Here is a 16,949-nt window from a genome sequence, read left to right as displayed (position 1 = left end):
CAAATGGAAACTGTTCTACGACAATATACTCGCACTGTAAAAGAAAATCAAAAGCAAAGAAAGCTTCCGCATTGAAGAAATCTGTTTCTGTCTTTACAACCGCAGATATCCTTGCAAATTAGGTTATAGCGGACATGTTGTTTTTGCAATGGCAAACATAGTGCTGTGCGATGTTAATGTAGCAATATGACCCAAATTAAATCACCTTCGTTAGCATATTCGTAGTGAAATAAATAAATGCAATATAAAGAAGACTGCAAGCACGCATCCGACACAGTAGAAAAAGGCAACACGCACAGACAGAAGGAAAGCAAAGAGGTGAGTAGTCGGCGCATAATGATACAGACAGGTGATAGGCTGAATGAGTCCATTGGTGGTTTTTGTCTTCACACTATGCAATCAAAACTGTAACACAGAACGCAAACTACTTGCCAATTGGTTTGCTTGCAGTCAGTACACTGTGGGTCGTACTAGTTTGCAATTGAATTTTTTGCACAATGTTTTTTACCACAATCTCAGGTGTACGGTAACTGTTAAGGTTCACAGAAGAAGCGAAATTCTAAGCGAATACCGCACCCTGTGTGCACCTAGTTACGCAGGCTCAAGCCTTAAACTGTGCCCTCCAACAAATTCATCTAACACACTTATACCCAAATAAAATCTTACTATTTACCGATCCTAGTAACGTTAGATAACCGAAGTGCTAACCCTTGGCCGGATAAAATACCGCCTACTGTTACCGACCAAACTACGAACGCAACGAACTTCAGACATACATTAAACGTCTTTCACTGTTCTTTGAGAGTCAAACTGTCATTTATAGTTGAAAAAAGCCCCAATCATCTCGCAGATTTTGAGTGACCCTTGAGCAACTTCGTTGTGAATACTGTAGCAAGTTAAAATCCTACCTATTCAGAACCGACCCGGATGTCTTATCTATCTATGGCTGCATGCACTGAGTCTCTGCCTGACTCTAACCACCTTTTTGCAAGCCCTTTGAAACGAATTCGTCTAACATAATTTGCTCGAAATAGCATGTTGCCTGCCACCAGAGACTGAATAACCGGGAACAACAACAATATTTACAACTAAATTGAATCGTATGTAATAACCATTTCAACATCATAGAGCACCTAACCGTCTGAACTTATTTTCTAATATATTCAGCTTCCCCATTTACACGTTTTTATAGAGGCAATGAACTGGTCAGTAGTTAACCGGTACGAATTCAGTGAATTTTCTAGCCACATAATTTTGCTGCGAGTTTTATAGAATTATATATACATATATATTTATTCACATACGTATGCATATATGTAGATGAGCCTGCGCATGAGGAAGTGTTAAAACATAAAGCACAGCACAAAGATAAACTATAAAACAAATTTTAAACTAACTTTTGCATAAGTATATGAATACCAGGTTTTCCAATAGGGATTATATGATTTGTAAGCGTTCTCCAATTGCAACCTTTCGTCCGCTTTTGTCATTTCATAATCTTAATAATCGTCCACCTGTGCTCCCTATTCATCGAAGTAATGCAAATATTGCTGCCGTCAAGCAAGTGTCGCTGAAGACCGCAATTGTCGATTCCAAGACGTTCTCAAGACTGTCTCAAAGCACCAACTGATGGATTTTGAGAAAGGATTTGGCTTGCATCCGTATAAAATTATTATCAATCAAGAACTGATGGCTCGAGGCTCACATTCAGCTGAGTGGTGCGGTAAATAAACATAACTGTCGATTCTGATGCGAAGAAAATCCACAAATTTTTTGGTGTGATTTTTGGTCGTGTGGAATCATCGATCCATACTTCTTTCGAAATGAAGCTGGCGACACCGTTACTGTCAATGGAGAGCAGTGTGTAGTAAATCGATGATAACCAACTTTATACGCCCGGAATTGGATTAAGTTGATCTTGCCAACAACTGGTTTCAACACGACGAGGCTACGTGCCACACAGCACGTGCAGCAACCGAATTATTGCGAGTAAAGTTTGCGGTTTCGCTTATTTCAAGAAATTGTGACATTGAATGACATCCAAGAAGTTGTGATTTAACATCATTAGATCATGTATTGTTGGATTATTTGAAGTCATTGGTCTTTAGCAATAATCCAGACTCTCTTCAAGCTTTAGAAGTCAATATTGAATATGCTATTCAGGACACGACTCGATTTAGTGGAAAAGTAAAAATCATATCACTCTTATTGGAAAACCCTGTACTATGTTAGATATGTACATGTATATGAGGGCACATGAAAAAAATACATATGTCTGCATATGACCAGAAGTGCATAACAAGCGACGGAATGACGACTCTCAATGGTTATAAGGTACACACTTTGTTCACATCATTAAACACACATACCCACCTTTATACACGTGTGTGTCTGATTTTGCTATGCAAATGATGTTAACACGTTGATGCATTTTTATTGCTTGCAGTGCTTTGCATTTTTTAACCACATTCAATTGAGGCCAAGACATATGAATATTGATTTCCATCCCCTCCGCAGTTTACCTTTGATTTCCTCCATTACCGGATTCAGCAATTGAGCTTTGAACAAGCCTCTTATTGGCACCTCTTTATTGAATATTAACTGCTGATCGTTTGATGGTGTAAACCTATTTCAAATTAGTGATTACATTTCAAGCTACGCCAAACCTGTTACTTTTTTTTTATTATTAAATTCATTGCTTTAACTTGTCACGTCATTTTTATTTTGTAATTACAACAATAAATAATATAGCCAGAGAACCACATACGATATTAAAATGATCAGAAAATCAAGGCGAATTGTTTTTGAAGACTTACATGATCTTAGAGCATCCTTCCGCCTTACTTATAATAATACTTAAGTGCCATAACTCCCTAAAGAATAACCCAAAAACACTTTTCTGAAGAATAATAACACGGCGGGTCCGATGAATTGCCGTCTGTGCTATTCAAATACGGCGGCGAAGAACTGATAACGAGTATGCATCAGCTTCTTTGTAGAATATGGTCGGAAGAAAGCGTACCCGACGATTGAAATTTAAGTGTGCTGGGCCCAATTCATAAAAAAGAGGGCCCCACCATCTTTGCCAACTATCGTGAAAAATTAAATCCCACCGTCAACTGATTGGACCTGGTTTCAGTCCTGGAAAATCAACCAAAACCTCCGTCAAGATCGGGACGGGCCTCTCCGAGTAGTTCGATACCAAACGAGATTTCACACAAGGCGACTTCTTCAATATACTTTTGCAGAAAATAATTCGAGCTGCAGAACTAAACGGAGAAACTACCGTCTTCTACAAGAGTACAACTGCTGGCGTACGCCGATGATATTGATATCATTTCAATCAACAACCGCGCCGTTAGTTCTGCTTTCTCCAGGTGGGACAAAGAAATGAAGCAAATGGGTTTGGTAGTGAATGAGAGCAAGACGAAATATCTCCTGTCATCTAACAAGCAGTCGTCATGACTTGGCTCCCATGTCACTGTTGACAGTCGTACCTTCGAAGTCGTAGATAATTTCATCTATCTTGGAACCAGTATTAACAGCAACAAAAATGTCAGCCTTGAAATCCAGCGCAGAATAACTCTCGCCAACAGGTGCTATTCGAATAACATCGAAAGATATCACGAATTTAAAAATATAAGTATTAAAAAAAAGTCGACTGGTGTGCGGCGACCCGCTCGCATTATATCCATCAAAATCATTCGAACGGACTCGCGAGAGATGTCGAGCTCTCTTCGTTCAGAACGAGGCATTTCTTCAACGATCTCTCCACCATCTTTGAGGGCTTTGTACCACTCGTTGGTTTTTTTTTTTTTTTTTTTTTTGAATCACCGTAAGCTTTTTATAACATTCACAACGATTCCACACACGAAATTTGGTTAGAAATACAAAATTTGGAACAAATTCTTTGTTCGATATTTTTATATATTGTAAAAATCGAAACGCACTAAAGGCACCTCAAGCAGAGGCTGTAAACAAATTGGTTGGCAGATCGCGCTAATATTTGGCATAGTAATCAATTACAGTCTTGCCAACTTAGCAAAATATATATTTTTGAAATATCATTTAACCGGGGAGTTTTCCGGGTGCTTTTTGTCACAATGTATGTATACTATATATTTACTATGTAGCCCCGTATGGTGACTGTTTATGGGGAATTAAGTACTGTCACTAATGGAAATTATTTTTAATTTTAAAAATTTCATATTTTAATATTTTATACGATTTTCGAAAATATTCTTCTTCTTCTTGATTGGCGTAGACACCGCTTACGCGATTATAACCGAGTTAACAGCAGCGCGCCAGTCGTTTCTTCTTTTCGCTACGTGGCGCCAATTAGATATTCCAAGTGAAGCCAGGTCCTTCTCCACTTGGTCCTTCCAACGGAGTGGAGGCCTTCCTCTGCTGCCCCCGGCGGGTACTGCGTCGAATACTTTCAGAGCTGGAGTGTTTTCGTCCATCCGGGCAACATGACCTAGCCAGCGTAGCCGCTGTCTTTTAATGCGCTGAACTATGTCAACGTCGTCGTATGTCGACAATATTTGAGTTTGAAAAATTTTGTTTTAATAGATATACATAACTATATTTATTCAAAATCAGTGAGAGTATTAAAAACATCCATTCGTTGCATGAAGCTAAAATAGCCTTGTGGGACATGTTGAGTCTGAATTTAATAATACTACAAATAACAATGCAAAGAGAGATTGTAATAAAACAAAACAAAAAAGCAAATCGAAAAGTTAATACATAAAAGACATTTGAAAAGACCTTGCCATATGCCTTTATCTCTTATACCAAGAGTTGTGCCACACTTCGCTCCACTGCAGCACAACACAGCACAATCCGTAACCAAGCTTGACCTCAATTTTTGTTTAGTCGGTAGAATTAAAGAGCAAATTAAAAAGGACTAAGCAATTGCAGCAATAACAATCCCATATATGCTGTAGATGAAAACGGGCTGAGAGGACAGAACTTGAAATAATGTCGAAGCAACACGAAGGGTACAGGATGATAGACAACGTATGAAAACCTCAATTTCATTCACTGCCGCGACCGAGTCGCACCGAATGGTTTTGGATTGTGTTGCGGGGTAAGTGTAATGAGCAAATAATATACATACATACACATAAGCACTTACAGTCATAGCAATGTAAAACTATAACTAAATAGTACATAGTACATATGTGAAGGCATAAATTTAGGTTTAAGCGTCTGCACATACGAACGAATATGTCAACACCGAAACAATCACAATCGATTAATAAAAACGGCGCTAAATTTCATATGTACGTACACATATATATACTATGTACATATGTTATGGACCTAGTGTATTTTATGTACGGACAGATTGGTGGAAAAGAAATACGAAACCATATTTCGTACACAATTGAACATAATGACATGACCATCGTGTATTCAACAACGGGAAATAAATATTTGGCATTTAATTTCGCTTATTTGTCATAAATTTAACCCTTACGTTTATCCAAAAATTCAAAATTTGAAATTCAAAAATAAACAAATTTCTAAAGAACATTTTTTTAATAATTAAAGAAAGTTCCAATACTTGCTGCTTGCGCAAAATATTTCATGGAAGCAACTTACCAATGTTTTGTGCCCCAACTGACAAATCGCAACGAGAGAAATGGCGAAAGAGTTTGTCGTGTACAACTCAGTTTGTCATCGAGAAAAAAAAACTGCCGTTAATAACGGGTGATCCAAGTAGAGGTAGAGGTCCGTTTTTTGACAGATCTCGGCTCTTAAAAAGTTCCAAGAAGTCAAGAGTCGATAAGATGGCGCCACTGGCTAAGAGAAAACTTCGGTGACCAGATAATTTCAGGTTTTGGGCCGGTCGATTGGCCAGCAAGATCGCACCGTTAGGCTTTTTCCTGTGAGGATATGTAAAGTCTTATGTCTATGCGGACAACCCCGCTTCGATTCAGGCTTTAGAGCAAAACATCATGCGTGTCATTCGCCAGTTACCACTCGAAATGCTCGAACGGTTGAACGAAATTTGGACCCAACCGATGGACCATCGGAGACGAAGCTAGAAAAATGCCTCTCGAAGCAATAGCAAGAAAAACATTTTACGTACAGTAAAAGAAACCCCATTTGTAATCAGTGAATAGAACGTCCAAAACGAAGTTGTAGCGGTGTGAGTTCAATAATCAAAGAAATGCTTTTTGTAACAAGACTTTGGAGTTGTGGGACAAAATTTTGCATATTTGACGCAAATGTACTTAAAAGGGTTTGGCGCAAAGCACCAGAAGCGCTTAACCTAAAAAATACGGTTAAAACTGTTAAACATGGAGGCTGTGGTGTTGGGATGCATGGTAGCTGCGGAGTAGTAGTTGTTGTCAAAAATAATAAGACCGAAATTCGTGTTTAGTTATTCTACAAAATAAGACGAATTAAAGTGCTCTAACCCTTTCAGACCTAGCTAAAAGCCTAAAACAAAATTTTTTTTCATATGTTGACCTGCAAGCAGTGATTATGAGCACTGTTTTTCAATAGAACTGCAAAAAAAAAACATTTCAACGATAAATAGCGGATCACAAGCTTTAGTTTCAAAGAGTAATTTAGCAAGCTTCGACATGCCTAGAAGTGGTGAGTGTTTTTATTCTTTTTAAACATATAAAACTAAAATTATGATAGTGATTGAAGTTACCATAAAATTTCTCAGGTGATTGTGCTCATTTAAATTAATTTGCTGATAGTTATTATTAATTGGAGGGCAGTAAAATACAGATATCACAATTGTGTTATTCAGTCACACAGTACAGTTTCGTTGCATGCTCACAAATGTGTTATCTTCCCAATTTCAATGAAGATTTTTCGATTTGGGCAACAGCGATGACGTTGAACCAGTCCTAGACATTTTAGATCAATCTGATATAGACTTCAGTGATGATGATGACAATGTAGATGAAACTTGGACTCCGATTAACGTAAACGCTGGTGGAGAAGAAAGCGATAAAAGTACAGATGACGATGAAGGGAATCCAGAAGCTCAACAATCATACTTCGCGGGCCCAGCGGTCATACAACCGTCATCGAACGCCAAACCAAAACCCCACCCCAGGAGAGAAATTTGGAAAATGCACCCTTTCCGAACACACAGCTTCCTATAAGTTATGGTTGCCAAAAGCAAATAAGGATGAAGACACCTTTAGAATACTTAAATAATTATTTTCCGGAATACCACTATGAGAATGTGGTGAAATTTACCAAAAAGTACGTCTTGGCTAATCGTGGTCAAGAGGCGCGTTATTTAACAGCCGATATAAAATGATTTTACGGGTGTGCAATCATAATGGGCTGCCTGGGCTACCCTGCTTTAAGAATGTACTGGTCAAATGAATGCAAAATTCCTGCCATATTTAATTTAATGTCTCGAGACAAATTTCTCCAACTACGGTCAGACATACATTTTGTTGACTCGACTGACGAGCAAATGATAGCATTCACTGGAAGATGCCCTGCTCGGCAAGTAATCAGATCAAAACCCCGGCCTATTGGATTAAAAMATCTTGTATGCGCAACTTCTACAGGCATTGTAGTAGATTTTGAAGTCTTCCAAGGGGCAGAGACATTTGAAGACTGCGGTCTTGAACATGGGCCATCTATAGTTTTGCGACTAATAAAAAAACTTACCGAAAGGTAGCCAAATATATTTCGACAGGTTTTTTACTACAATACCACCCGTAGTACCGCTTTACCAAATGGATTATCCTGCAACAGGTGCAATAATGGCAAACAGGATACCTAAATGTGTTAAATTCCCTCTGGATAAAGACATGAATCGAGGTGATATATGCCAGTTTATGAATAATAATAACGTAGCTCTTGTGAAATGGAAGGATACAAAAGTGGTTATAGTTGGTTCAAGTAAATGTGGAAAGGACCCCGTTGGGGAAGTTGAGAGGTGGAATAGAAATCTGAAACGTCGGTTGCCCGTTGAAATACCTTCAGTAATTGAAAACTATAACATGTTTATGGGAGGGAGTTGATTTGTGTGATCAAATGCTCGAATATTACAGAATTAAAATGAAGACAAAAAAATGGACTGTCAAGGTGTTTTTTCACTTTCTTGATCGGCCAATCTATAATTCATGGATGTAATACAGAGGAACTGCAAGATTTTCGGACTACCAAAGTCGAAAGTCAAGTCATTTCTAACATTCAAAATGGAGCTTGGCACTGTACTAGCAGCTTATTCGAAGCTCCTGATCAGGTTGAACATTTTAAATTGCCTGAAGACTTTTACGGAACAAAATATCGACCTCATGATGCACCTGATGACATACGTTATGATCGCTATGACCACTGGCCTTCAATTTTAGATGATTCGCCGATTGTTTGTCGCAATAATTGCGGAAGTCGATCGAGAGTAAGATGCCAAAAATGTAAGGTTACCCTTTGTCAGGCAAAAAATAAGGACTGTTTTGAAAAGTACCATACACGTAACTGACTAAATTATATACAATTGCTTTCTATTTCTTAGTAACCTAACTTTCTTTTCTTTTATTCAAACAATTAAAGTTAAAATTATTTTTATAAAATAGCGAAGTATTAGAAAAATTTTGTGTTAAATAAAAAATTTTAAGAATGATCCTGTATTATTTTTGAGGGGATATTTTACAGCTTATAAATTAAATACCACAAACGTGCGATGTCTTGTTTTTAAAAAAGGACACTTTGGAAGCGTTTTTCAGGTTAATTTTGGCACATATTTCCAAAAAAAAAAAAAAATTGTATTCCAACGTCTCGGCATGACAATGATCTTAAGCACATTGCTCCACAAAGTTTGAATGTGGTTGCTGTACAATGTTCATATGTTTTAAACCACATCGATATGAGCTTCAAACTAGTATCAGGAGAAGAGAGATTAAAGGGTTGCAATTTTCAAAAATTCGATTTTTTAAATTTTATTTTCTTAATGAAGATATCCATATTTAGGAATACACGCAGAAAAATTCCATAGTACCCGAGGCAGACATGTAGTAACAATACCATAGTAAAGCTATCATGGTATTCTATTTACTACGTTGGTGACACACATGGCAATGTAGTAAACTCAAATCATAGCCTTATTTCATAGGCATTAAATATTAAAAAAAAAATTGTAAACAATAAATATGTTGTTGTGTGTTATGGAGAAAATAAGTTCAATTATTTAAAATACTCTAAAGTTACTCTATTTTCATCGCAAAAAAGCTATTTGGTTGAAGTTTCTGTAAAGTCCTCACTTAAAATGAGACATTTCCTGCTTTTCCGGAAGAAAAATTGTGAAAAATTTTTTGTTCTACATTTCAATAATTAATTTTTTTAAGTCATTTTGACAGAATATTTCGAAGAGCTTTTGTGTAAAAGCTTTTAGCAAAATTTGTTACCCTTTTTTTAGCTGTGTTTATACAAATGCCACAATGAAACATCATAGTATTGTTATCAGCAAAATACTACATTGCTCATACGGTATTTTGCTAGTATTTGGTAAAAGGCCGGAGCGACAGCGTCTACCTGGAACCCTAACTCTTTTATGCACTTAGGAAGGTTATGTTAGAGGAATGGAGCAACATTATCAGCGAATTCACCAAAAAATTCATTTAGATCAGTTAAAAGAACTAGAGGGTATCCTACAAAATACTGACAACGGTGAGGTTTGAATAGAAGGCAATGTCTTTAGTTGTAGCTTGACATTTGTTCAAAACTTTATTTACTGTACCTTCACTTTTGAGGAAGACTGTTCACATATAGCGAAATTTCTTAAATTGTAAGAACTGGGACCTCCCAAGCGACATGTTGTTGTTGTTATTGTTGTTGTTTTAACGGTTATCAGTCCCCGTTGGGATGGTGAGGGTTATCAGTGTTGTCATCGATGTCATCTAACGGGAGGCCCACGAAACGTGCTGTATCGACGGGGTCGGACCAAAGGGAAAAGGGTGTTAGATGGGTGGGGTTGGTTGGGCATGCAAAGAGGTGGTCAGTGTAATGCGGAGACTCGTTGCATGCAGGACATACGTTGAGTATGTCKGRGTCTATTCTGGATAGGTAGGAGTTTAACCTGCTACAATATCCAGAACGAAGTTGYRCAAGGKTCACTCGCGTTTCTCGCGGCAACTCGAGCTCTTCGTCTGCTATGGGTGGTGATTTGACTCCAAGTACGCCATTCACGGGGAGGGAGTCGGTGAAGGTGTTGATGGYKSCRCTGTGAATGGCGGTCAGTGCCTGTCGGAAGTCTGTAGCGTTCGAGGTCCTGTCGGCGATGTCGTCGACGTGATCAAGGAGGAGGCGGTTCCGCTCCAAGCAGATGACTGCAAGGATGATTTCTACGAAAACATCCCAGCAGGAACTGCTTGGAGAGTAGTTCATTATGCTCCTTAACTGGGAGCATAAGCGTCTCGCTATGTGAGTGTTCGATGGGAGACATCAAGAGGCATCCCGTCGTGGTCCGGAGTTTCGAGCCAAATTTTGTTAAGCGATGAAGCTCAATGTCTTAATGGGACGAAAAAGAACCTGAAGAGATTCAAGAGCTGCTATAGATAGAAAACGGTTTAGTGTGGCTTATGGGAAAGTGGAATCATCGGTCCATATTTCTTCAAAAAAAAAATAAATGCCAAGGAAAAATATATCGAATGATAATAAACATTCCCCATTAAATTGAAAGTTTTAGTGTTTTTTCTTTAAAAAAAAAGTGGGGAACCTCAAAATCGATCGCCCTTTATATATTTCGCCATTTTGCTTGTTTGCAAGTTTAGTATTAATTCACATATTTAGGTTATTGGTAAACCTAGTCAGCCAGCAAAAATCTTCCGATTTCTATAACAAATTCAAAATTACTGCTACATAAAAGAACTATACTTCCTTTTTAATTTTGCGAACATTTGTAGGTTAATTTAGAAAGAAAATGTCTAACACTTCTAATTTATTAGAAAGCAATAACAAGAGTCTCGGAGCAGTTGAAGAGGTGAGGTTATAATTAAGAAGGCAAATTTCACGACTCAAAATACAAGTAGGTACATATACTTGTCCCCTGATATGATTAAAGCAATAAGTTAATTTTTTTAAAACGATGTACATATGTATGTCACATAAGCTTGAAGAGGCGTTGTTTTTGCGTGTGTACTCTCTTATAAGTAGAACTAATTTAGTTAATTTGCCACTTGTGAAGTAAACATCTCAACGACAACAAATCAATAAAGTTGATTTTGGCTTTTAAAGAAACCTCATTACTACAGATCATAAAATGTTTTATTGCAATGTTAAACTGTCATATTTATGTATATATAGTAACATTACACTGTGGGCCGAGGTGTGATAGCTCATGAAATAAGTTCTGTTCAATTTATAATATATTTTTTATACACATAGCATAAAGCACTATAATATGCATTTCACATTCCGTCTCTTGCAAGAGTGTTTTTTTTGAATATTTAATAAACGAAAATTTACTTACTTTGCACGTGACACAATCCCACTGAAAACTGCCCTAATTCGGGCATCTGTCGGAGTATCTCTTCTGTGACTAAATGAACACCTCGATGCTGTGGTCGTAAATTGATTTTGCGTTGAAACCACGCCGAGCCAATTTGCAGGCCCGAATTACCGCCAACACCGCCACCACCTCCGCCACCACGGTGATTGGACGATGCCATTGTGCTATTGGACGAAGAACTGCGAATGTTGCTATTGCGGCTCGCACTAGTCTTAATGTTGTGACCGCTTCTGGTGTTGCTAATAGTGTGCTGCTGCTGCTGTTGCGGTATAGTGCTGCTATGACTGCGTCGTCCACTGCGACTATGTGCACCGCCGCCGCCGCCACCACCGCTTGCACCACCTGTTCCTGACGCCACACCAGCACCAGTGCCTGCACCACCACCTGATGACGATGGAATCACCGTTGTTGTCGTCGTTGCCGTTGTTTTAGCAGCAGATGATGCTGCTGCCGCTGCCACTGTTACCACTTTGCTCGATCGGCGACCACCTGCTGTCGGGCCTGAAGCAGCAATAATTGCTGGTGATTTTTTGCTTGTATTTTTCGTCGACGTTTTGGCAGTAAAGTCGCTTGTAAATTATTACTAATTTTTTCACAACGCGTATACTTTTTTCTATCTTCCTATTAAAATCGAAATCAACCGACAATTTCTTGAATTGATCGTTACAATGCAACTAAGCTGACACTACTCGTTGTCTGGCTTAAACTTTGAATTGACTATGCAATTCGCAGAGCGGTTGTAAATTGTTTCCTGTGTATTATTTTCACCCAAATCTATAGCAATGATGTATACTGCAGAACTCGTGGTTGGGTACACGTGGTAAAATATCTTGTGCTTTCTCGATTTATATTTTTAAAGACACTAAGCCGCACACGTTTCCACTTGAAATTATTGCATTCTGGTTACTACGCTCAAATCTATTGGGAAAGCACCTGAAATTAAAAAGAAGCAAAAGACATGTCATTCAAACTTTTACTTGTAGAACATATGGACATATGTATACATAATATAACATGGTTTAACTTAAAAATTAATTTATAATAAATTATGTTTTATAGGTCAACTTAAGCACACTAACTTTAGGTCGAAATACAGGCAATTTAAATGTAATCGTCTTACTGTACAAACATATATTTTATAAAATATAATGGTAATAATCAGCTATCATCTTTAATATTAAATCTATTAATATTATAAGATCTTTAGAATAAAACTCATTTTATTGATTGAAGTAAATAACTGACTGTTATAAGCCGTATGTATGTACATATATGTATATGTATATATATACATATGTTATCAAAAATAAATTGACAAAATTATTCAGCCAATACAAGAACAAGAAAAAACGTTTACTTCGTTACATTAGCGAAACTATAATACCCTTCACAAATAAAAAAGTTTCTATAACAGAACTAGGTTTTGATGGGTCTGTTAATTAGACAGCTATGTATAGCTATAGTGGCCCGACCTTAACTAGAAAATGAGGTGAGCAAAATTTCAAATTCAAATGTGTATCAAAACCTGAGGAACTAGTGGACAAATTTTAGAATACCATTCCCCGAATTCGTGGTTAAAATGGGTATGTACGGTTAGCAAATAAGACAATATATGAATATATAAATTTGCCGCTCACATATGGTTTTTGAGATATTTGCTATTAAAGTGTTTCTTTGATTTATAATGAATTTTATACATATATTTTTAACTTTTTATATCCATTAACATTTCATTAATTCCCTTCTACACATTTATTTTATATTAAATAGTACAAAAATAACTTTAATTAAATATGCAACTTTTGTTTAATTATTTTTGTTCACAACAAAGGGTTACATTCTAACAAATAATGACGTTACGATTTCTACATATTTTACAATGGAACTAAAACAATAAAGAAAGAGGAATATCCCAATGGCAGGAAAAAATAGCAAATTATTAGTTTTTCGCGTAGAATTTAACGGCATGTCTGTTCGATCCTGTATGAATTTTGGAGTTGAACCAAAGTTAATTATTGAACTAAAATTAGTTTTGTACTATTTGATTTATTGAAGTGTAAGTGGATATAAAAGTTAAACATTTTAGTGTAAAATTTCCTTAAAATCAAAGAAACATGCACATTAAAGAGTCTTCGAGGGTTCCTTCTGGGTGTTACAAACTTCATGCCAAACTTAATATATCCTTAATATTCCTGGGTAAGAAAAATTATACAGTCTGATTTTGTTTACTCAATCTCTTTGTGAAGGGGAAGAGTATATGTATGTCGTTGTTATTGTTACTGTATCACGCTGATTTGGTAATAAATGATTGCTCGCGTTCAAAAATTTTTAATTTCGTTATTTGTTTAATTAACCCCAATGCCGCCAAGAACCGCTTCTCAAATTGCAGCGATAAAAATGTTTATTTTGTGTTATTGTCACATTCAACGCAATGGCATTTCCAAATAAAAATATTAAGTTACCCATTAAAGTGAAATAATTGAGAGTTTTCAGCACAACAATATTTTACTTGAAAAAAATGTACCCAATTTAAGTAAACAGAAGTACTTTCGGTGGATGGTACCAAAAATTCGAACGAAAAATGAGTGTCATATTTTTTTAATTTTTTCTTATAACTTTAAAACTTAGCAATTAGTGGGGAGTTTAATATATCCAAAATATAATATATAATGATTATGCGAATATGTCTGTCGTTTGTCAAAACATTCGAATACGGTTGCTCGATAAGGATAAAAGTTAAACAAAAGAAGGGCTCGCTTTAGCTATCGGAGTCACTCACCAAACCATTGCAAAGCGACTATATGTGCTGGGAATGATTCTGAATTAAGGAACTGAGGTTCCTTATGACCTCAATACTAAGAGAGGTATTGCACCGTCTGATTATTATTTGTTCTCTTCGATGGCACATGTTTTGGTTGAGAAGTCACAAGGCAACACTTTTTTGCATAGCACAAGATGAATAATGGTATTCGAGCTTTGCCAGGAAAACCGGAAAAATGTCAAATATTTTCGATGGTTAATACTTCAAATAATTAATTTCAAAACCAGCGAGAACTTCAGTTTCTTAACGTAATACCTAATATATACATAAATGTTATTCGCATATTCCCTTTCGTTAATTTATGATTTGCATATTTTTTTGGTAAAATTATGGCTGTGCGCAAAAACATAAAAAAAAGAATAAAGTACAAGTTGCAAGTAATCAAGCAAAGAGGATGCAAAAAAAAAAAGTTTATATTTTAGCTTCTAATGCGCTTTTATATCTGTGTATAGAATCGGTGAAAGCTTATATATAGTAACTCTAGCGTTAACTAAAATATGCTTGAAATTTTTAAAATATTAAATTTTCTAGTGGTCGTAATCAAGAGTCATTGCCCTTTTGGCCTTTTTATATTTTTAGCACAAAAACAACGCAATCAAGGTACATATAAGACCACATGCGATAATATACACATGTATGTACATATAACGAAGTCTCAGCAACTGTCTGAACTGAAGGAACTTAAATGCAAATTCGTGCTTTATCGCCCTAATTGCCACTTGGTGCTATATTATTTAAGTTATATAGACTTTGTTCAAGTATAACAACAGACCGGCTCCTTCGAGGAGTTTGGATAAATATCCAAACATATTCGAACGTTTAGCTAAGCACAAACATACATACTTAGACTTACACGGAGTACGGCAATGACAGCAGGCCAAACACGCCAGTCAAAATGTATAAAAAATCAATTTCTTCAAATGAATGCTTTGAAATCTGTTGTTCCTTGAATTTCCGATTTGAAATTTTGGAAGGCAATGAAATAAGATACGTAAATATTCTAAGCATTTTATAAAAAAAAACTCAATTTAATATTTCACTAGCAAATGGCACATACAAGGCCGCAATTGATCATTTATAAGAATGCACCAAGTATTAGTAGCTCATTATAATAATACTATGCTCATAATTCTTGGACTTTTTTTGTAATTATTGACATAACAGTACTCGGTCACCGCACGCCACGTACACACACCTGTACAATATTCAACATATCGATATGCAGTCAACGATACTTGCTTCGCGTTTTAAGATTTTTTCGCTGAATTGAAGGTAAATCGTTTGATAGAACCACTATCAGTCACTTGTACGTAATTTCCTCAAATATGATTGTATTAATGTATTTATTCTTCTTTTACCAAATCGTGTGGAAAACTAGCACATTGAGACTTTTCTTCTCGACCAAATGAAACAGTATTTGACAGTTCTGAAAATTCGCAAATTCTTTTTTACATGTTCTTCTTTATGCTGTTATTTCTTGATACTCGTTGCGGAGAACGTCAACGAGACTGTCCCCAACGTGCGCTTAACCAACGAGTAACTATGGAAATCGCTATAGTTATGATACAGTGATCTACTAGGCACTTGTACAATTCAAATTGGAAATAATTTGGAATCAGTTTTTAAAATGCTTTGCAATAACTAAGATCTGTAAACATAGATAACTTTTTAATAAGTTTAATTTTGACTAAAGAATGTCACTATAGGGGAATTCGTAGCTGAATTTAGTTCAATAAAATTTGTATATAAATAAAAACAAACATTGTGATTAAGTATTTTAAATTTTAATCTTTTAATATATACACATGTACATGTATCTACAAATCAGGATAATAAGTGTCAAATTAGGAAAGTGCGTCCAAAACATCTGTTAAAATCCAATTATATCTGAATTAGGAAAGAAATATGAGATCTTTTCACGCGGATTAAACACAAAGCATTAAAGTATTAAATGAAGATGAAACAAAATATCAGTAGTATTTAGATAAAAGTCAATGGGTAATCACATGTAATAAATGAAGCAGCTATGTAAATTTGATGTATGATGCTGATACTTTCTACTGGCGAATATGAAAACACCCCAGTTTAATTCGTAGACTTATTATTATTTTAGTTGGTGGATCTTTTTTATTGGTTTTACAACTTAAGGGAAAATAGAAAAGGTTTAAAATTCATATGTATATACATACATATTATATTTGGGTGTCCGTAATTTCACAAGCTGATTTTTTTTCAGACGCCCCCTGAAATTTAATTTTTCTTATGTATATGTATTTAAAACTTGACATGAAATCAAAACTTTAATGAGATGAGAAAAGTATATTTACATATTATAAGATTATGAGGAAGAAAGTGAAGCCAATACGGATGTCATTTATAAGAGCCAAATGATTTTATTTTTTTTGAATTGCTTAAAAATTGCAGCTATGTGTCATGATATAATTTCCTTCTTTTGCTTCCACTGTCTTCTGTGTGTGTTTGTGCAATCGCGCAGTAAAATATTTGTTTCAAGCACTAACCTCACACATCCGGGTGTGACATAACAAAATGTTGCGGTTTGCTCCACAACACAACCCATGCAAACATTAGAAACGAAATGAATGAAAACGAATTTAAGCCGACTACTAC

At 36.0% G+C, this 16,949-nt stretch overlaps 1 protein-coding gene across 1 annotated transcript in view; it reads right to left on the bottom strand.

Annotated features, from left to right (window-relative positions):
- The window catches only part of LOC108969387 (UPF0047 protein YjbQ), a 33,046-nt gene extending 17,201 nt beyond the window's left edge, over positions 1 to 15,845 (bottom strand). The window contains exons 1-2 of the mRNA XM_018934066.1: positions 15,517 to 15,845; positions 11,462 to 12,433 (exon numbers count right to left, since the gene is read on the bottom strand). Coding sequence (XP_018789611.1) covers positions 11,462 to 11,660 — 199 coding nt within the window. The 5' untranslated portion in view covers positions 11,661 to 12,433; positions 15,517 to 15,845. The remainder of the gene's footprint in view (positions 1 to 11,461; positions 12,434 to 15,516) is intronic.
- Positions 15,846 to 16,949: the final 1,104 nt, after the last annotated feature.

This window comes from Bactrocera latifrons, unplaced genomic scaffold (assembly GCF_001853355.1).
Source record: "Bactrocera latifrons isolate USDA-ARS-PBARC rearing strain unplaced genomic scaffold, ASM185335v1 scaffold_25, whole genome shotgun sequence".
NCBI lineage: Eukaryota > Metazoa > Arthropoda > Insecta > Diptera > Tephritidae > Bactrocera > Bactrocera latifrons.
Note: the sequence above shows the minus strand (reverse complement) of the source record. Positions and strands in the feature narration are given on the sequence as shown.